General features: G+C 36.7%; 1 protein-coding gene across 1 annotated transcript; it reads left to right on the forward strand.

Moving 5' to 3' along the window:
* Positions 1–7,766: 7,766 nt before the first annotated feature.
* LOC120346768 (protein fuzzy homolog) lies at positions 7,767–18,776 on the forward strand. Its single transcript, XM_078115507.1, has 10 exons — positions 7,767–8,213; positions 8,700–8,828; positions 9,782–9,946; positions 11,104–11,196; positions 11,503–11,588; positions 12,295–12,423; positions 13,073–13,281; positions 15,258–15,377; positions 16,471–16,570; positions 17,816–18,776. Exons 1-10 carry the CDS (start codon positions 8,147–8,149, stop codon positions 18,113–18,115), a joined length of 1,398 nt encoding a protein of 465 aa, XP_077971633.1. The 5' UTR covers positions 7,767–8,146; the 3' UTR covers positions 18,116–18,776.
* Positions 18,777–22,078: the final 3,302 nt, after the last annotated feature.

The following is a 22,078-nucleotide window of genomic DNA, read 5'->3' on the forward strand; positions in this document are numbered from 1 at the left end:
TAATTTCCGGTGTTGAGCATGGTTTTGAAAGACTCAATATCGTAAAAGAGTTTGCGAAAGACAAAGTTTTTCGATGCATCCGAAGAACGAAAGATGGGATTATTCCAAATAGTTTTTAACAATGTTCCGGAGTTAGCCCAATCCCATCTCAATAATTTAATCAATTCGAGTATGTCGTTGTTGCGGTTTTTAATGTCGTGGTTCAGCCAATGACTTATCGCCTCCCAAATTAATTCATTAGGTCTGTGGCCGTTTGTAATCCATTTAACAAAGTCATCTTTTGAGATTTTTACGAAGGCTGTAACATCTTCCACTTCAAAAGTATCTTTAATTATTTGATGTGCCTTTTCTTTCAAAAGGGCAATACCAAATTTTGAGGCCAAACTGCGAATAGAAATACAGTTTTCAGGCTTCACATGTTCCATCATTACTTTTAAACACAACTCCCTAACTGAGTCAAGCTGTATAATTCCAGCTGCTTGTAATACATCTCCAACATTTTCGATGTCAACTGAAACCTCATCCACATTACCAGTGTACATGAACTCAATGCATTCACGTACAACATCTGGGTTTACGTCTTTCATATCAACAAATCCTTGCTGATTTTCCTTAGTATCATGGGCCAGCATTGCTTTGAAATATTCTGACTTTGCTGTTATTACGTCGCGATGAACGTTAAAAGATTGCTCGCCAACTCTAATGGCAAAATTGAAGGGAACCTTTCCCTTCCTGGGATCCGTTTTAGATTCACGGGCCACGGTAGTAGATGTAGACGCAGCCATATTTAGCAAACATATAATTAAGCAAACTAAATCTGCATTTCATAGCCACAGGAAAAGTTGGATAAAGATTAACTTGCTGAATTAACCAATATTCTATACGGCCAGTGAAAAAATGTTCAGCAAAATATATTTAGTATCTACTATGCATAAGTTAGGTGTTCTAAGTTTCTTTGCTTGCCTAATTTTACTTTTCTTCGATGGATTTTTTTCTCTACTATCTTGAAAAAACAAACTTTGACTTCATTTGTTCTTAGCGTAAGCTTCATAGATAACCAATATTGCTTCTGATAAATAAAAGTATTACTCAAAACTTAACATATGCTATTTATAAAATAAAATAACAAGAACGCAGAATACATAAATAACAAACTACATATACCTTTTCGCTGCAAATCCTGTACACATACATACTCTTGTAATCTACCATTTGTCTCACTTTCTCCGCGTATTCACTGAATTATGTTTGCATATGCATGTAGAATTGAGGTATTGTACCCGTCGCTGACGGTCTATCACGAGTACGGTAAACAATATATACATCGCGTTGTGCATGCATAGCATTTAAAAATCTACTATAGGTATTTACACAAGCGATATCACAATAAGCAAATAATGTTGACGTCGGAGCGCCCTTAAAGTATGTGAAGAAGGATCGCGGACACCGGAACCTAGCATGTGTACCAGGTTAGGGTTAGGCCATAATTTTATTTCAATTTTTCTTAGTTTAGTTCTATTGCGAGTTCGGGGACTAGTTAAGTTACTCCTGTGGTATTAGTACCTGAAATTTTAGTCTAAACCGGTAACCATACTACGTGCCACTGCCCGCTATCCTGGTATAACCTACATACTTCGGGAGTACCGACGCCGGAATATTTGATGATAAGAAGGACAATTTTACTGCACAGTAAACTTGTATGTGGACGTGGATTATCGTTGACATCAATTCGAATTTCATTTAGTCTGCGCTCCAAAACTTGATCATTACTGAAGTAAGTTTTACAATACACGTTTACTTTGATTTATCCGAAAAAATAACACACGCAAAACAATTAACGCACAAAAGTTTGGGGAAGTCGGTAAAACCGGAAAAACCTTTATTGAAAGTGTAGTTCATCGTGCTAAGCATTAGGTAAACGCTCGCCATCGCATCTCTGATTATCTATCATGCAGGGATAGTTATGTACGAAAAGATTGCTGAACTCCTCGCCGCCGTAGTGTGGTTCACGTGACCGCTCGTCGGTTACAGCTTCCTCCACCATTAAATTCATGCTTCCGAAAACAAATAACCAACTACTCCCATACCCCACATGCAATAGTGGGATTCAGCTGGTTCGCACCGGTTCTATAAAACCGTCTCACGGAATTTCATGAGATTAGCGAACCGGTTAGCATTACTGAAAAAAACATGATTTTTTTGTGACAGAACCGGCTGAAAATATGACATTTGTGTGATGGAACCGGCTGACAAAAAGTTTGAATCCCACCACTGCCCACATAGAATGGTAACCGGACGAGAGTATAACTATAAGTTTATTTTGACTCCATAATCAGCAATAGACGATAAAATAATAGATAAAACAAAAATGAAAGTAACTGATTATAAAATCGGGAAAGCGAATAAAACCTCGAGTAAGGTTTGAAACGTACAGATTTTAGATGGAAAGGTATTGATAAAAGAAGTAGTACGTGTTCGCTCACCCAAAAGTAAAAAAAACTAATTAAGGCACGCACGCACACACACAATCATCGAGACATGACACTGTCGGAAGTGAAAAAAAGCGATACTTAAACGTAAAAAGGAAGGAAAATATACAAACAAATGAAAAAAAAAATGAATAAATTCTTTTGCCACACCAAGTTAATAATTTTATGAGGATTGCCAAATTGGATACCGAATTAGTCAACAAGAGTAATGTATTGTGGATAGAAATATATTCCTCAAAAGATATCGTGAAGCTGATTATAATTGGAGTCACCTAATGCCAAATTGCCCAACCAGAATTACCAAGATGGATGTATGAAGAGGTGGGCTAGACCTGCTTCACTCATCAAATAGAAGCCACAACAAGCCAAATAACGTCCAAATTATTTTAAATACTATTAATCAATAACAGAACCGGTAATCATAATTAAAATTAATTAGGGTGGTATAATACAGAGGTAGGATAATTGGTTATGGGGAATATATATGGTGTTTAAGGTTCAAGTAAGGTTTCTAAGGTCATGGATTATAGGCAAGTAACTTTAATTGAGGTTGTTGATCACTGCGGTCAGTTCAAATTCATCACGGATGATTCATCAGTCTGCAAGTTTTGTTGATGTATACACCTTTCATGTTGACATAGATAGCATTTAAATTGATCATCATGACGTCCTGAAAAACGAAAAATATATCTGCGAGTACAATATTCAATGATTTCAAATAAGGAATCAATAGAAAACTACTCTACACCTTTGAGTGGAAGTTGTTGAATTGTGTAAATATTGATTAATAGTAATTAAATATCATTAGACTGCTAGTTGAAAGACCTGAGAAAGAAGAGATTGTGGTTGAATCACAAGAGAAATTGTTCACAAACCATGCAAAAACTTTTCTATGTCGGTCAAACCACACACATGTTGGTCATTATCATAGTCATTAACATCACACTAACCCTTACACATTTGCATGCTATACACAGCATAAATTTGACCAAGGATAAAATCTTTGTATACACGCAGGACACAGCATATAGGGGAAAGTGGGGAAGGTTGGAACACTTTTTTTATTTTGCATATTTTGAGCCGTTAGTTCTGCATATTCACTTGAGTTGGCGGGACTGATGCATGGTGGGGCAATGAGCATATATACAATGAGTGGAAACTTGCGAAGATTTGCTCATTATGGCATTGTTCCCTGCATTTTTTACGTCGTCCAGCTAAATGGTTCGTTGCATATGGAGAAAACGCATTGCTCGCTGCCAAAATCCCTTGCTTCAGCCGAGTCGGGTGCGAAATTGGCCGTATTGAGGTCTTTAATTCTTCAATACATATTTGGTTTTGGGTTTCGAAGTATGGTACGCTGAGAGCATACAACTATGAGCATATGCTTATTGGGAATGCATATCTATTAGACAGAAAACGTATCTACAGAACAGAATATGAACCAGTCGCCGAGAGGAGTGCGGTTATTTATGTATTTATTAATTGATATAACATGGGATTTACATATTTATGCAAGGGGAGAAGAAAGCCGAAAAGAAGGCCTAAATATATGGCCAACCACGGCCTCTCTCAATCATAGCTCTGTGCTCCATATGAATCACATGGCTCTGCGAGCTATTCGTTTACTTATTAAAAATACTGATTTTAACTATAAATTACTCTGGGATATCTTGCCATTGAAAACAAAAGCCAGAAATTGGAAGAATAGCAGGGAATGAAATGTGTGTATTATGTAATGGAGAACCTGAGTTTGTTTCACATATTTTCATGTATTGTAAATTTACAAAAAAATTAAATGTTTATGATATGTATTTTATATTTACTAATTTTATTTTTATTGTTTTATATCAATGCATTTATTAAAATAACCTAATTATGGTATGGATTACTACTGGAATTGAACAAAATAAATACTGGATCATGGATGCAAAATGGAATATGAACCCATTTATATTATATAAATTATTTTATATTTACCGTAATTAAAATCACTCATTGAGTGAACGAATGAGCATACTGTAATGCTTATTGGGAATACATACCATCTATTAGGCAGAAAACTTATCTACAGAACAGAATATGAACCAGCCAAGTGGGGACCTGGGATATTGTATTCATTGATATAGATAGAGATAGTTTATTTTGAAAAGTCCACAATCTGACAATACAAACAAATAAAAAATGGAGAGTTCTGGAGAGCGAGCAAAACCTTTAAAAAAGTTTAAAACACGATGAGTATCATGTGCCCGCTGTGTTATAGCAAGTAGTAATGTGTAATGAATTTAATTCACTGTGGTAAATGAATTGCTATCTTTTTATTTGTTATGAGCACACTTGCTGGAACTCCATAATCTATTATTTTATTTTTTAGTAACACTTTTTATAAAAATATCAAATTGTTTATCATACTTGCATCCATATTTCGCCCTAAATTCCATTCTATGACACTTTCTCTGTATCCAAATATCTATGTACATGACCACATTATTTATTTTTAGTAATACTTCATTTAAAAGTATCATAATGTTTATTATACTTGCTATTCTAGTATTTTATCAGTTTTTTGCCTTAAATTTCATTCTATGATACTTGCTCTGTATCCAAATATCTATATGTATATGAGCACTTTATTTATTTTTTAGTACCGGTAATACTTATTTAAAAATATCCTATTGGGTATCATTGCTATTTCAGTATATTATCAATATTTCGCCTTAAAATTCATTCTATGTTACGTGCTCTGTAGCCGAATATAGATATGTACATGAGCACTTTATTTCATATATATATATATCTGCTGGACAAGGGTCAAACCCTGATCATGTATTATTGTGTGTTACTATCCTCCAAATCACTTGTCAGTCATAATCAAGTATTATAATTTAATGTGTTCAAATTATAGTGTATAAAGAAATCTACTCATGATTTCGTTACTATTATCAAATGTTTATAATTAAAGTGCTATAATAATACAATTTTCGCCATCTTTGCTTATAAAAAATCCATGTCCTATTACATTCATTTTTAGTAGACAAATTTTCCAAATAATAGGTATCCTCGCTAACCCATTTTTATGCAGTTGATATGCAATACATGTCAACTTATCAGCTGAATAAATGATTATCTTAGGACAAAACATGATTATTTAGTACTTTCCAAATCAAAAATTCTTGTGAATAATGTATATATATAGCGAATACGGTATATGAGAGGTATTGAAGAATTAACATCGAACCTGTTAAATGACCCGAAATGTTGTAACGTTGTCTCCCAGTCAAACACCTGAGCATCTTTTTTTTTATTATAATTTATATGTGTTCATGGTTTGACGAACGAAATAAACTCTCTCTCTCTATTGGTTTAAAATACTGACTTCTGGACTTGGCTAATTTTATACATATCAAAACTTGTAAATATTTGCATATCAAAACTTGTCATTTATTTCGTTCCATCCATGTATTTTCCACATGTTTTTCCAATAAAACATACCTACGCCTTACTACTGTTATTTGTAGCTTATTTTTGAGGTGGGGCGCAAGATTTCACAAATTCTAAAAAGGGGGTGCGGCTTGAAAAGTTTGTATGTAGTAGACCCTAACCTGGTACACATGGTTCCCGTGTCTACCAACTGGGTTTACATACTTCAAGAGTACCTTTTTGTATTACAGTTGTGAAACAGAAAAAGCTGAATGTCGGTCTTATTCCATCTGTAAATTTACCAAAAACTCCACAAAGAATGAACAATGTGTATTATCGACGAAATGAAAAGTGACATATAAAAAATACAGAAGCTGTAGAAAATATTTTGCATTACAGAAAAATTAGTTCACATATTAAATATTTTTTACATTACAAAAAAAATGGTGCTCCAGAAGTATGTGTACCAATATGAAGGTAACTAATTTTGTTCGCCTTCTTTATATCAAGTTGTGTAAATGAACTAAAGTCTATCGGTAGGGGAATATTCACTTGTGTAACACAGACAATTCCCGAACTTTTAATAGAACAAAAATAAGGAGAATCGTAACCTAACCTGGTACACATACTACGAAAGTACCGAAAAAACAGCCCACATAGTAAAAGCAGTTATGCAAATACTTTACATTACAGAAAAATTAATTCACATAGTAAATAGCAGACGAAGGAAATATTTTGGATTGCAGAAGAAAATAGCTCACATAGTTAATAGCAGTCATGAAATATCTCTCACTATTGATTACAAAAGTATAATTGCATCCAAATCAACAGTATCTATACGACTATATAAAGGATCGTTAAAATTAAATAATATGCAAGAATCATATTGATAACAAAATGTATTCTAATCAATTTTAATATATCTAAAACAAAATCTTCATAAATATTTTTTGTAAATTTACAATACATGAAATTTGTGAAACAAACTCAGGTTCTCCATTACATAATACACACATTTCATTCCCTGCTTTTCTTCCAATTTCTGGCTTTTGTTTTCAATGGCAAGATATCCCAGAGTAATTTATAGTTAAAATCAGTATTTTTAATAAGTGAACGAATAGCTCGCACAGCCATGTGATTCATATGGAGGACAGAGCTATGATTGACAGAGGCCGTGGTTCGCCATATATTTAGACCTTTTTTTCGGCTTTCCTCTCCCCTTGGATAAATATGTAAATCCCATGTTATATCAATTAATAAATACATAAATAACCGCACTCCTCTCGGCGACTGGTTCATATTCTGTTCTGTAGATACGTTTTCTGTCTAATAGATATGCATTCCCAATAAGCATATGCTCATAGTTGTATGCTTCCAGCGTACCATACTTCGAAACCCAAAATCAAATATGTATTGAAGAATTAAAGACCTCAAGTCAAGTTAATACGGCCAAATTCGCACCCGACTCGGCTGAAGCAAGGGATGTTGGCAGCGAGCAACGCGTTTTCTTAATATGCAACGAACCATTTAGCTGGACGACGTAAAAATGCAGGGAAAAATGCCATAATGAGCAAATCTTTGCAAGTTTCCACTCATTGTATATATGCTCATTGGGTGGGGTAAATGTAGTTTTTATTCAGCAACTAAGAAAGTTCTTTGCGACACACATCTTACTACCAAAATGCTATGAAAAATTTCTGTCAAGTGTCCCACTGTACCCCATTTCAGCATTTGTGGGGCACATTCGGACAGATTCTTGGGCACAATGGGTCCGTCTGTCAAAATTCAACGAAGTATGCCTTTAAAAATAAGCAATTAATCAGCATAATCGCCTAAAGACCGCACGAACCGTGTCGTTAGATTATCCGGATATCGGTTACCCAGTTTCCAGCTGCTTTTCACAACTAACGGCCCAGTTAGGGAAAACCAAAGTGAATATAACCAGTTCTTTTGTGGAATAGTCACTTCTGTACAATTACTGTAACCAAAATTGGAAATACACATAAATACTATTAATTCACTTTCATCTGGACAAAATTTTTATAAATAATTGAATTTCATATTGGCACTGGAATTCTATTTGGCAAAAAAAAAAAAAAACTTCGGGGAAAAACACCAAAGAGCTTCGGATTTTGAAAATCTTAGCCGTCCCGAACGGTGTCTTTTTCATAACTTAACAATTACCTGGTTGTATCTGTAAACTACTGACAGTCTCAGACTGAGTCTGTTAAATATATATCATGGCTGAGCATATCATATGTGTGACTGCAACTGGAGGACTACCACTCTTCACAAGATCAAAGCAAGGTGAGATCCCTTTTTTCAATCCCCGATAGGCTAGCTAAGCAATACCGGTACCCTATGGTAAAGCACGGTACCGTACCGGTACAAGTACAAAAGTACCCAGATTAAAAGATCTGTGGTTTCTTGTATATCAAGTCGGGTGTAACTAAGATATCCATATCAAGACAGACAAATATATGCTGTCAGGTTGTAAATTTTACCAATATGCCAATTGTACAAGAGGCAGTGGTTCGCCATGCGGTATGCTGATATGGTTTTTGCTCTTCCACAGGATAAATTGATCATACTCTAATACAGTAATATAAAACTAACTCTGACGGCCGTGTTGCTCACCCAGTCGATACTGATAAATTTTGTGTATGTCAGTATGTTGTAAAGTTTTATTGTTAAAATGCTTGTTTCACCGGTTTAGGAAACAATAAATCCTACTATCTCCTTAAACCAAATTTCATTCATCAGTAACTATAATATCGAATTTATATTCTCTAGGTTCTCCACCATTATCATTTCCTGTGATGGCATCCCTGAATGGGGTTCACCTATTCGCCCAAAATCGTGATGTTACTCTTGTTAGTACGTTGACCACAGATCATAAGATTGTATGGAAAATGTATCAAGGTATGAAAATTAAGGGTTTGAGCAAATATCAAAAAGTAAGTTTATTTCGACCCTATAAATACTTCTCTAAGGCCAAAGTCTACAGTACGGCACAGTTCTGCGATTCAAAGCATATCCCCCACATTGAAAGATATCAATAATAACAGTTTATGCTAACCCCTCTTTTACGAGACAGTATGGCCCTCGTTTCAGCATAAACCGACAAACCGGATTTGCGCAATAAACTAAAAAGAAGCGCAATCTAAAAATAGTCATCATCAACGTAATCTAGAATATTATCAAGACAAACATAACACAATCTGACACATCTTTTGTTGTATCAGACGCCCTCAATTCAGAAAATAATACAGTGCTTGTTTTATTAAGCCAAATGTCGGAACATCTTGGAATTAGAGAACTGTGCCTTACTGGTCCAAGTGCAGCATGTTTTCGCTGGGCCATACAGACGTTCAGAATCTAAATTCTTATTGCCTGGAAACGAAATTTTGTACAGAAACTCATAAAACATCAATTTACTTCTTAAGCATTCTTAAAATTGATAATTTAAATCAATCACGAATCGATTCGGACATCCCTGTTATGACATTCATAGGATAGGATATTTATCCTGAAGGAGTAAAATAAATAAGACAGCTTAATAATTTGGTGAATCACAACCTCTCATCCAGTTACCAGTCCATGGTGGGTATGGGATTAGTTAGCTATTTATTTCTTTGAAATGCATGGACTTTATGGAAGAAGAAGCCGTAACTGACTAGCAGTTATATTGACCCCCTTAAATTGCGACAGGTCCAGCAATTCCCCCGCACACAATTATCCTTCACAGGGTTCAAACCTTGGAACTTATGCAGTGTGATCAACTGTGCGATAGTTAAGCGTGGTCCTAATAATGGGTTTAGTGTGCCAACTGCTGGGCCAAAATTGTATTTCAGAATTGCATTTTTATTTTTCAGATAGCATAGTTCTCATAGCATTGGTGCCAAATCAGAAGTCGAAGAAAGATACAGATAGAATAGACAAGAAGAAGGAATCGTCCGAAATAAGAGAGGCTACAATTTCTGATGCTCATTTACTGAGGATCTTAGATAACGTGTTCCATTCACTGGTTTTGCTAACAGGTAAAATTATTTGGTAGCAGTATGTGGCCCTTTTGTTTTAAATGAACCACCGGATTTTTGTTCCAAGATAATTTGATGGAAGTTGGGTGACATTGCCTTTATTCTTCATGTTTACAAAATTCAAATTCATGCATAAAATACAAATAAAAGATCACAAAACTGAGGACTACTTGAAAGCAGCAATTTTTTTTGTGTAAGCGTTCGTGAGTTTTCCCTGATAACTTGGTGCTGCAAGAACAAAAAGTTTGGGAACCGCTGGCCTAGTTGATAAATCTCTAAATTTAATCCGATGCCCGCTTGCACACCCAGGGCAATGCCACTGGCTGCTTGTATGGTCTTGTTTAGAGCAAAAGTCACTCATAAGCAGTGTTCCCTCTAAGGTGTGCGCGTGTGCGCGCGCACACAGCTTTCAGGGGCTGCGCACACGCATAGATTTACTGCGCACAGACGTATTTCGATGTAATGTAACAATGTTCTCGGTTGGCAGGTTGAGAAAGTTTGTTGTTGGCCCACCCATTACCCGGTTAGAACGCCAAAATTTCTCCATTGGTTTTTGCACAAATATTAGTCATTTCCAAAAAAGTGCGCACACACCAAAATTTCTGCGCACACATACTACGAAAAATTAGAGGGAACATTGCTCATAAGCGTTTTATAAAAATGTAAATCTCATACACTCACCAAGTAGCGAGGGAAACACATGTTTGTCCAAAATTATAGACTATACTAAAATGCCAGGTTTTATTGAAACTACTAAGATTTAGAGGGATGCATTATGCGTCATCAGGTTCTTCATATATCTGAGCACTATTGTCAGTTTTCCGATGTCTTATGCGTCACTCCCCAGAATAAGTACTATGTCTATGAGGAAGCTTTTTTTTCTCTGCTTTCATTCTGATATAATATTTTTCTGCCAAATTCCACCTTTCAAAGTCGTCTGAACATAATTTTAAATCTTTTCCCACTCAGTATTACTGTATTGAACTGATGTAGTGTGTTTCCAGACAGAACTGGGCATTCTTAATAACCTTCTTATCGAGTATATCTAGGCTCGGTAGTGTGGCGCATCGTGCTAAGTGTTAGGAATTCGCATTCTTGATCCCGTCTTCTTCTATCTCTAAATATGACTTCCTAATCGCAAACTGATATTGTTTCAGGCCTTGATGAACTATGCAATCACAATAACATTGAAAGACTAAAGAGGGACTTAAGAGCTTCGTATAAGCTGATCGACTCATTCTTAGAGAAAGGTGAGAATTGTTTACTGTCACTCCTGGGCCATTAAGATTACTTCACCGATTACTATCCTATCATACTAATCTAAATTATTCAAATTGAATCCAAAATATCTAATCCCAATTAGTACAAAGGCTTTGGTTGCCAATAAATCTTGAACTAACATAGACAACAAAAATTATTGCTATTGAGGTCAATGACATTCTGCACATTGATCTGTAATTCCTACTTAACTGCATTATTTCATCGCCAAGTAAATGCAGAAGTTAATGAAATTTTCAACAACAATTTATGATACTTATGGTGTTTTGACTTTATAGGTCCTGATTCTGGAGATTCACATTTGTTTGGTGACTTCACTCAATGTGTGGACATGGTGCTGTGCAATGAAGCCCCAATGCTGCAGGTAAGACCATGTCGGCATGGCAAAGCCAAAGTAGCTGGAGTCCTTACTTGCCGTAGAGTGGTTCACGTAACCGCTGGTCGTTTATGGCTTTCACCAACACAAGTCTGCATCTGAAACAACGGTGCTCCCGAAGTATTCGTATCAAGATGGCGCACAACCTCAACATAGTATGTGTACCAGGTTAGGGTTGTTCAGGTTGTGCGTCATCTTGGTATGAATACTTCCGGAGCGCCGAAACAAATAACTGATCTACTAATCTCATATCCGACATGGACTTGTAACCGGACGAGAAGCTATGATTCGTCATATGATTTAGTCATCCTATGGTGCGGTTTTAGTACTCACTGGTCTATATAGCATTGGCCTTTGGTTCATCAATTGCCTTGAGATTAGTTTCATGTCAGCTACTTCTGAGTGAGTATTTGCATGCATAATCATAACCATTTTCCCCAAAAATATGCTTGTTTGCCTTTATCTTTGCTTGAAATCGATTATGGTTTTGAGTGAGTGTGTGTGACATCACCTTGAGCGAATTCTCCAAGAACTCTTCAAACAGATCCACTGACGATCTCAATGCTCATCGGAGATGAGTGTCTCTTTGACTTTTAGTCAAGTACATATGACTTTATGGAGCAAGTTCTGTGAACAAATGTCTTATTACCGGCACACTAGCGTTTTTAACATTCAATCATTTTTATCTGCTCAGGAGCACTTGAATGCATTCGTTGAAGCTGCAGACAGTACCTATGGTTGTCTAGTAGCAGGAGGAAGAGTTGTTTGCGCTACAGAGAAATGGTGGATGCTCACAGGACTTGAACTGGCATTACTTGGACGGGTATGATTATTTTTTATCTTCATTTATACAAGGCCTATTCAAGCCTTTCGCTCTAAAAAAGCCCTGTACAAGCAGCCAATGATATCCAACAATATCCTAAACTAGAATTCGGTTGGAAACCGAATCTCCCAAAACAGTGGTCGTACTCCATAGTGACACCGTGTGTCCCATCACTAATTAATTAATAACTCGCTCATTATACGACATAATATATCCAAAATCAATAGGCTTCTGATCCAAGCTAAGATGAATGCAAATGCAAATTTTGGAGCAGATTGACCTCGCTTTCGTGAGATATCGCGTGCATCTAATACACAGACAAACAGACAGACAAATACCTATCAACATACTTACCGATCAAGATCGATAAGTAACAAATCAGATGCCGGAATCTTCATTGGGTGTTGTCAAACTAATTTATTACACCCATGGTGATGTAGTTGCAGAGAATTGTGAATTTCTTTCTTTCTGAACTTACATCTAACTAACACATGACAACTTTGCCTCTGGTTGAGAACCACCTACTTGCCAATGGCTGTTGTAGATTTCTGTCATAGCAGCACACTATTGTTAAGAAAAATCAAATTTCTTGCTTTGTAAATCTCGTAATCAGTAATCTTCATATTAACATAGTCTCTATATTTTTCAGCTGATCAGTGTTCTATCACCAAATGCAACATCCTGTGACATTCCTGTATATCTGCCTCATAGCAGCCCTAACATACCTCATAGATTGCTCTTGTTTACTCTCATATCATCAGGGGCTACTCGTGGGCTTGGAGAGGGCGGGGTGAGGGCGTGTGTTCTCTGTGGGCCTGAACCATCTCTAATGGAAGTCCAAAATAGGCTTGTACAAAGGCAATCTGTTTTTTCAATGGTTATTTTCAAGCAACTCAAATATTTTAAAAATAATTTTATGAAATCTTAACCGTAGGATATACTCACATACTAAACGGCTTGTAGTGCTTTCATGGTTGCAAAATTACAGAATTAAATAAATAATATAAAACAGTCATTCTTACATAGCAAATTTTAATTGTTACTGGCACCGTACTCTGTGCGGCCATATCTTCGAAATGTCGTTCCCATGGTTACATTACTGACAGTGCTCGGAGTCTAGTGTTGTACGTATTTGGTTTGACTTTTGCTGTCTTTTTTTCCTCATGATATAATGTTTGACTTCTTTCTCTCTTCTGTTTATATTTCTGTTAGACTAACGTACGTTACCCTATTATCGCCACTTTTTATTACAATCTATCCGAAGTCCATCCACTTCTGGTAATAATTTCTCTATATTGTCTCGGAACATCAGCTACCGATCGGAGAAAAAAATGCCAACAGCAGCAAGTCGCAAAATGAATTTGCTATAGCGACACCTCACGAATATAGTGGAAATGTGGCTACGGCGATAATAGGAACTACGATTATTCTATTATCGCCACTTATGTCAAACTTTTTTTTCAATAGCTTTTCTCTTTAAATACATATTCTGTTGCTCTGAAATTTTCAATGATTAAAGAGTGTTGCTGCTGCTAGAAGGTTATTACTTTTATTTATTTCAAACATTTATGTGGGCCCTACGAGATTTGTTTTTTACCTCAAAGTTTTATATGATGACGTCATCAAAATTAAAAATTGCCCATCGTAGCATGGCGGTTCTGCAATCACATTTAGGCGATCTGGCGGTCAGCGAAATCGGGAGTATTTTTTTTAAATGAGATTACCGTTACTGTGAAAGATTTGATAACACTTCGTTTTAGTTTTTGTCCCCACATTATTGAGCATTGCTGTTTTGTTTTTTCACGATTTTTTCGGTTCTCCTTTTTGGCGAGCCAAAATTTTCTTCCACCCTGCGGATACAATAATTAACAGCAGCACGATATTTACAAACACTTCCTATTTCAAACTTGATTCAACGTCGATCTAACACTGACTGACAAAAACTAAAATAGATAAACACTGTCGCGTTATTTTGGGCTGCTAATTAGTAATTATCGGCCTTCCAAAAAGTTGGCCGAGCGTGATATCAGCTGATTTTTACATTTTACAAAAATGTTTGTTTTTATTGAAATGTCTTTACGCCACCGGGTGACAGAATATGTTTGATATTTATCACTTATGACGTCGCAACCAGAAAACAACTCATATTCAGCGCTATCAGAAAGTGCGACTGCAGCAGGGCGATTCTGAAGGCGTGTGGTGAAAATTGGCGAGTGGCGATAATAGGGTAACGTACGTTAATTCACGGGTGTCACTGCTCGTTAACCAGTTTTGGTTTCTCGCGATTCCTTTCGCCCTGAAATGCCGTATTAAAGTTCCTTTATTATATTTATTTGCATGAAGTGTTCTTTTCTGTTTGGTGAAAAAATAAATTACAGATTACTGACTGATTTAAAACAGGGATTAAATCATAGTTGCACTCGTTTGCCTTTAACACAATTTTGAAATTGTATTGGGGCCGCAGGGGCTTTATTCAAACGAAATAGATGTTGCCAAGATTTACATCGTGATATAGTGAGCTATATCACAACACCAAATATAAAATAAATAATACAATTTCTTAAAATATAAAGCCAGTAACTTTTAAGCTTGTTGAAAAAACAAGCGACCTAAGAAGATTTCCAGGTGTCCCAGTTTTGGGTCGCAACTCAGGGAAACACAGGCACTGAATCTTGGGCTTTTCAGACTTTTTGTTCCAATTTTGAAACCCCTTTATTTTTTCCTGGCTGCACCCCTGCCACTGCACCATTTGTTTCTTTAGCTGATGTACACAGAACACAAACAAAATATTGTATTTATTTAAATTATTTTGTCTGATTTTCATTTTTTTGCAGATTCTGGTATCCAGGAGTTGATACTTTACAGAAATGTGTGCAGTCATGCATGACTGGTTTTCCACCTAATCTGACCAATCAAATGCCAGCTGGATTGCTTGCTTTCTTACTCATTAATAGGTGAGAATTTTATCAAGAAAACATGAAATACTGCTCATTCTTAGAATCCATCAACTGATTGGTTAATTGCTCGAATGCTCTGACCACCCATTGGTTTTCAAACTTTTCAAATCCCGCCCCTTTTGTTAAGTCTCGCGGCCAACCTCAAAAATAACTAGCTAACAATAAGCTACAAATAACAGATAGTGAGGCAAAGATATTTTTTATTCAAAAAATACGTTGAGAATATGTGAACGAGAATAATGAAATAAATGAGAAGTTTTGAAATGTAAAAATCCGAAATAAGGCGAGCATGATCAAATCTAACGAAGATTTTTTTTAAATTAGCTTCTCTCCCCCTCAAAAAATTGTCCACAGATCTGACATAAGCAAACTACGGTCCGTTAGGTAATTCAATCCGGCCTGCCTGATGCTGCCACAACCAAACTAAAACTAAATTTTGATGTTTATCTAAAATATAGTTCAAAGAATTTGTTGAGATTGTGATTGGATTTAGTTTTGGAACAAGGCTTATTGTTTTCCTATTTTGCTTTTGTAATACTGTAAATATTGTTAATAAAATATAAATTTTTACGTCACACCTATATGGCCCGCCAGTCTGGATGGGCGAAATTTTTGGCCCCTGGTCCAAAAACCTTGCCCACTCCAGATATAGCTTGTTCAAAGATTTGTTTAGAGCAGTGGTTCCCAACCTTTTTTCTTTCGTGGCCCACTTTCGTTGCATGAAAATTCTGTGACCCACTAACTTTCTCATGCAAGGGAAACACTACAAGAAAAACAAGACTATTTTTGCCAAAATTAATACTTTCACAATATAATTAGAATGAAAAGTAGCAGCATCACTCATTGCTACTACAAGAAAAATTTGACTATAATGACACAAAAGAAACTAAATTTTCCAATAATAATGGTAATTTTTGATAGGATTGTGGCCCACTTGAAAAGACTCTATGGCCCAGCAGTGGGCCATGGCCCACAGGTTGAGAACCAGTGGTTTAGAGCGAATGAGTTCAATAAGTTACTTTTTCAGTATCGTAAAGGTTGTGAAGCATCATATCCAGATTTCAAAATTTAAGTTTCCTAATTTTTCTAGAGAGTCATGCCAGTGTGTTCCCTCTCTCACACCACTTATAAAACCTGATGGAACAGTTGATAAGAAGTTAGCACCGACTGATGACATCGTGATAAAACAGGTAGGAAATGAAGAGCTGTGAGCTTTTTTAGCAGCATATGTTATTTCATATCAATGTTGTGTTCAAGGATTTCTGCATCGGAGAAGAAGCATTAAATGTTATTATCAAGTCATACTCTGATATTTGAAATAATGTTGAACGCAAGATAAAAAGTAAAGCTGGGAGTCTGTTATAAATTGCAATGGCTCTAGCTCCGGAGCCACAGTTAACCACTAAAATTCCTGGTAGCCTCGGCTTCATCTATTACGCTAAGCTTGCCTCGAACTCCATCGGAATGTCACAACTCCATGGCTCTGAATCCAGTCCTGGCTTCCAATCCCTGAATGCAAGTTTTAGTGTAAATTTGATTCGTATTTATCCGTATTTGATTCGTTGCTTATGGCGTCTTATATTACTCTAACTTTATTGTGTAATAACGATGACTCGGCATGGTTAAGTGGCTTGTAGTTGTACCCCATATGTCTTGTCACCAGTTGGGTCAAATATACACTTACCTAGACAGACAGATAGTTCGATGCATGAAATTGAAATATGGAAGATGATCTTAAACAGTTACATGAACAATCAATTAAATTTACTAATCCAGAAACCCAATCACACATATTTATCTCTTCAAAATCTTTCACCGTTTTTAGGAATATCAGCTCAATCCTATCCAATTAACGGTATGGGTAATTAGCTCTTCACCATTTACAGGATCCATCAAACGGAATTGAGAAACCCAGTTAATCCTATTGCACATGATTATCCCATCAGAGTGGTTGAATCTGGGAGCCACGCAGTATACCCAGATTACCCCCATTTTGTAATACTAGTAAGATGTGTTATCGTATTGTATTTCCTCTCTATTAAGTGTATCCGCTCTATCGTATCCAATTAACGGTATATAGCTAAGAAGCTCTTCACCATTTACATATGCCATCAATTTGAGAAACCCAGCAATCCTCTTGCACATACCCCTTCGGAGTATTTAAATCTGGGAGTCACTTATTCATCCTTTTCCAATACCAACGATTTTATCAATACCTTTCCATCTAAAATCGGTACGTTTCAAACCTTACTCGAGGTTTTGTTCGCTCTCCCGATTCTATAATCAGTTACTTTTATTTTTGTTTTTATCTATTATTATCGTCTATTGCTGATTATGGAGTCGAAATAAACTTATACTTATTATATAACGAGCAGTTTCACCAGCTTCCCTCTCCAGAGAATAAACACTAAATCTTATTCTACTTGATTTCACAGGATGAAATTCCACAAGCGCTCCGGGATTTCTACTCAGAGGTCGTCGGAACAACGTTTCCTCTACCAGAGACTGTCGAAACCGACTCAGAAAAATTAGACTTATCAAGGAAACTAGCGCCACCTAACAGAATCTATGCAAAAGCACATTATACATGTCTAGACTCTCATAAGGCGTTTGCATTGCGACGTGGCCCGCACCAACTATTTTGTCTTTACCACCCTTCTAATGTTCCAACTTTTGCTTTGCAAGGTCTGACTGAGAATGTTCTGAATCTTTTAGTCAAAGAAGGCTTAGTTTGAATCCAAAATGGCCTTTCGTTGGGAGTTTTCTATTTGAATTGCCAACCAAGACTTTTCCATGGATATGTATATAGATCAGGGGTGTGTAGCAGGCAGCTCATGGGCCTTAACCCAGCCCATCAACAGAAAATCCCGATTCGACAGTTATTTTCAAAAAGGCGCTCACATGGATAATTTTTTATAATGAATTTTGCTCTTGCCGCAGCGTTTTGCCCAGTGGCTTTCATTACTGCAAGACTGAGCGATAACCGCATTCTCTTTCCTTTCTTACTGTAGGGAACCTCAAACTTTCTTTATTGGACACGTAGTGGACATAGCGATATAGCGATGGTTTCAATATTGTTCTTGTTCTTTGACACGATTTTAAAAAGTCGCTTTTCTCTTTGATTACTGGACCAATTGCTTTGAAATTTTTAGTGGTTAAAGATAAAAATTTTCTTCAAAAGGCTATTACTTTTTTTTTGCTATGACGTCATCAAAATTATTGCCATTAGGTGGCGCTACGTGTCCATATATTTGAGCATAGCTCTCTTGTTCTAATTATGATCCTATTCACCCATACCTTAGTTAATATAAATATATGGTACATAGATTCGTCTTGAAAAAATTTATTTTTGTATCAATTTTCTATAAAATAAAATATATGGCTTCTAAATTTTTATAATAATAATAATCGTCGAGGTAGAAAGAGCATAGTTAGAGCAGAGCAGTGGGGTGGAAAATCTAAAACATTTGTCAGCCAAAAATATTTTTTCGAACTAAAACTTGGAGTTATGGAGGATGCACCAGGGAAGGCCTATTTTATTTGCGGAATTCCGAAATAAACTGTTCTAACGGTCAATGACCTGCGGCATCCCAAGAAAACGGCGCAGGCACGTGCTTGGAAGATTTATTAAATATTAGTGAGACTGTTCCTCCAAATATTTGTAGTATTCTATGCGCGGATTTGATTATGTTTTTGATTGAAAAATATAACTAAGAAAATTTAAAATAATTTCGGTAATAGAAATTTCTAATTTATCAAGATCATGTATTTGACCAAAAAAAAAGTAACCTTGGCAGGTAAATAAAAAACACAGAAGAAATTAATTTAGAAAGATATAAGTGCAATAATGTGGAAGAAAATTGTAACTAATTGCATCCGGTAGATGACGGGCGATCCTTTATCTTAATTCGAAATAGACCGAACACCAGAAGTTGGTGCGAATCTCTGGCGCATTATCTTGACCCGATTCCTGGCGTCGGTGATCTTTGGAACGTCGATGCCAAATTTTTCTCTCCCGGCCAGTACGTTCTAACATTCTGTAAAGGCATTCATATGGTCAGTTAGCTATTAATTTTGATAACGGAATTGCACAACTTATTCCTTTCTATGTGGCTTTACGTTCGTGGACCCACTGCGCTGCCTGTCGCTCGACGGCTGGCACATCGTGCTCAGCCTTAGAATACGCTTGTCACCGCACCTCTGATTACCTTGAGTTAATAATATGCGAGAAAATTGTAGAATCATGGTATTGTGCAACTAATTCATCAATCGCTTTCTTTTGGGGCACATTTGCCATCACATCTCTAATATAATATATATATATATGTAAGTATTCTGCGTGATTTCACGAGTTCGAATTGCGTGGGGGATGATTATGTACGAGAGAATTACTGGACTCCTTGCCGTTGTATGATGTTTCCCGTAAGCGCTGGTTCATTACGGTTTGTCCTCCATTGATGCATCTGTAACATATACTTATAACATATGCATACCCGACACTGGATTAAGCCGTGTTGTCGGTAATGTAGTATACTGTGGTATAATTACGCTTGTAAGGTAATTAGCGCCACAATGGCAGCGTGTCCAAGCCGGTAGGCACAGTGCGCCAATGACTGGACAATCATCAGATCATTGAACATATTTTAGTTCAGCGACGATGCCCCATAGTGGATGGCTTGGTGTCGCTGATAGTAGCGCTTTTAAGTAGGACAACTATCACGTTGCAGATTCACGTGTATTTTCAAACATTTTGGCAGATGATGAAATTCGAACTGATTTCTGAACTACTCTCTACAGGTGGATGATGCACGTACTTGAAATCCTGCACTAGTTTGCTCCTCAACTATTATTAAACCCAGCCAGAACTGGTAACAGACGTAGTACGTCACTAGTATAATCAGTATTTAATTGTTTACATCAATGTTGAAAACCTAATGTAAACACCCAATTTACATATATTATAAGTGTAGAATAAAATAAGAATAGCATTTACAGGGTGGAGGAAAACGCCAAATAACCAGTACTGGTTATCGAGCAGCGACACCCAGATGAGGTCTAACATAGCATGAAAAATATGAAATAAGAATAGAAAGCTTATTTTAAATATGAATATAGAAACAAAATAGTCACCCTAGATAGGTTCGCTAGTGCGGGAATCGCATTTGCAAAGCTGGTTCATACGGTTATATACTTGCAGGGAAACGACTTTTCTGCAAATATAGTTTTGCGAGAAAGACGTTGTTTTACTAGCGTGTGTGAGAAAAATTTAAAAAAATTAAGGTAAACTTATTTAGGATACTGGAGATTTTTCGCCCTGAACATGCCATCGCCACAAACAATAACTGTTCGGTCACAGAGACCGTTGCGCTGACGATCCTGGCATACTTTAGAACAGCGGTGTGCAAACTGCGGCCCGCACGGGTAAGTGCCAATTTTGAATGATGTGCGGTTCGCAAAACAAGTTTAAAACTTGGGTACTCCTGAAGTATGCGCACCAAGATGTTGCACAACCTGAACCCTAACCTGGTAAACAACCTGAGTTCAGGTTGTGCGCCATCTTGGTGCGCTCGCATACTTCAGGAGGTCTAAAATATGTTTAGTTTAATCTGGTATTTGCGACTAATTCCAATGATGGATTTATAAAACATTTTTGTGTTTCACTGCCATGGTTGAAATTTATTGAAGGCCTACTGAAATATGCTTGGTGGCCTACGATTGGACCGCATCCCAAAGTTCACCGACCACAGATCAAAACAAACAACAAGAACGGGTTCGCTAGCGTCGTTCTCGCGAATCCGTGCTGACCCCCCCTGGATTTCCCCACTGCTTGGCAACTGTCGGCTGTTCTCTCCTCTATGAAAAATATGAAAATAACAAAGTGTACACTTACATTCCAGCCAAATCGGCAAAACGTTCTTCATTTTTCACTGGTATGACGAACAAGTTCTGTCGAGGAGCGATTCCAGTTTTGTCGCGGTAATTGTCGCGATGCTTCTGGCTTGTCTAAAATAAGCGTGTAAGAAGCGTGAACACGAGTTTTAGCTTGATTATTGAAAAGTGTAAACACGAGTTTTGGGTTGTCTATGAGAAAAGAACACGAGTTTTGGTTAGTCTATGAGAAAAGAACACGAGTTTTGGTTAGTCTATGAGAAAAGTTGGCAACGAGCTTCATTTATTTCTTGTTACGGTCCATGAACGCACAGTTGAACCCCACGAGGGCGATGTCGCGTGTATTATTACTCTGGTGATATGTTGTGATTTTGTTTTTCTGTTAATATTGATTGTTAAATTTGTATAATATTTTTGTCATTCCCCCTTAAACTTCAGCCCACAGGTGTCGCTGACTTGTGACTGTCACAGTCTTTCGCGACCTCTTATCTATTGCTATGAATCTCTCACTTGTATGAATTCTTATGTGTATAATTACATTTTTACGATTGTCATTATACACGTTTGTCATTTTTTCGTGCTTTAATTTTTGTGTTGATTCTTGCATGATGGAAATAAATTATCTGAATCTGAAAGTAAAAAGCGTGAACACGAGTTCTGGTTTGCTCGATGAAAAAGTAAGAAGCATGAACACGAGTTCCGGTTTGCTTGATAAAAAAGTAAGAAGTGTCAACACGAATTTTGGTTTGTCCGCGAAAAAAGTAGGAAGCCTGAATGCGAGTTTCGGTTTGTTTGTGGAAAAAGTAAGA

This window comes from Styela clava, chromosome 8 (assembly GCF_964204865.1).
Source record: "Styela clava chromosome 8, kaStyClav1.hap1.2, whole genome shotgun sequence".
NCBI lineage: Eukaryota > Metazoa > Chordata > Ascidiacea > Stolidobranchia > Styelidae > Styela > Styela clava.

What these genes read in the sequence shown, in the direction of transcription:
- LOC120346768 (XM_078115507.1), top strand. Translation starts at nt 8,147, where the DNA reads ATGGCTGAGCATATCATATGTGTGACTGCAACTGGAGGACTACCACTC. An exon ending in CGACTCATTCTTAGAGAAAG is followed by an intron (nt 11,197 to 11,502) that starts GTGAGAATTGTT and finishes TTGACTTTATAG; the next exon opens with GTCCTGATTCTGGAGATTCA. An exon ending in ATGACATCGTGATAAAACAG is followed by an intron (nt 16,571 to 17,815) that starts GTAGGAAATGAA and finishes TTGATTTCACAG; the next exon opens with GATGAAATTCCACAAGCGCT.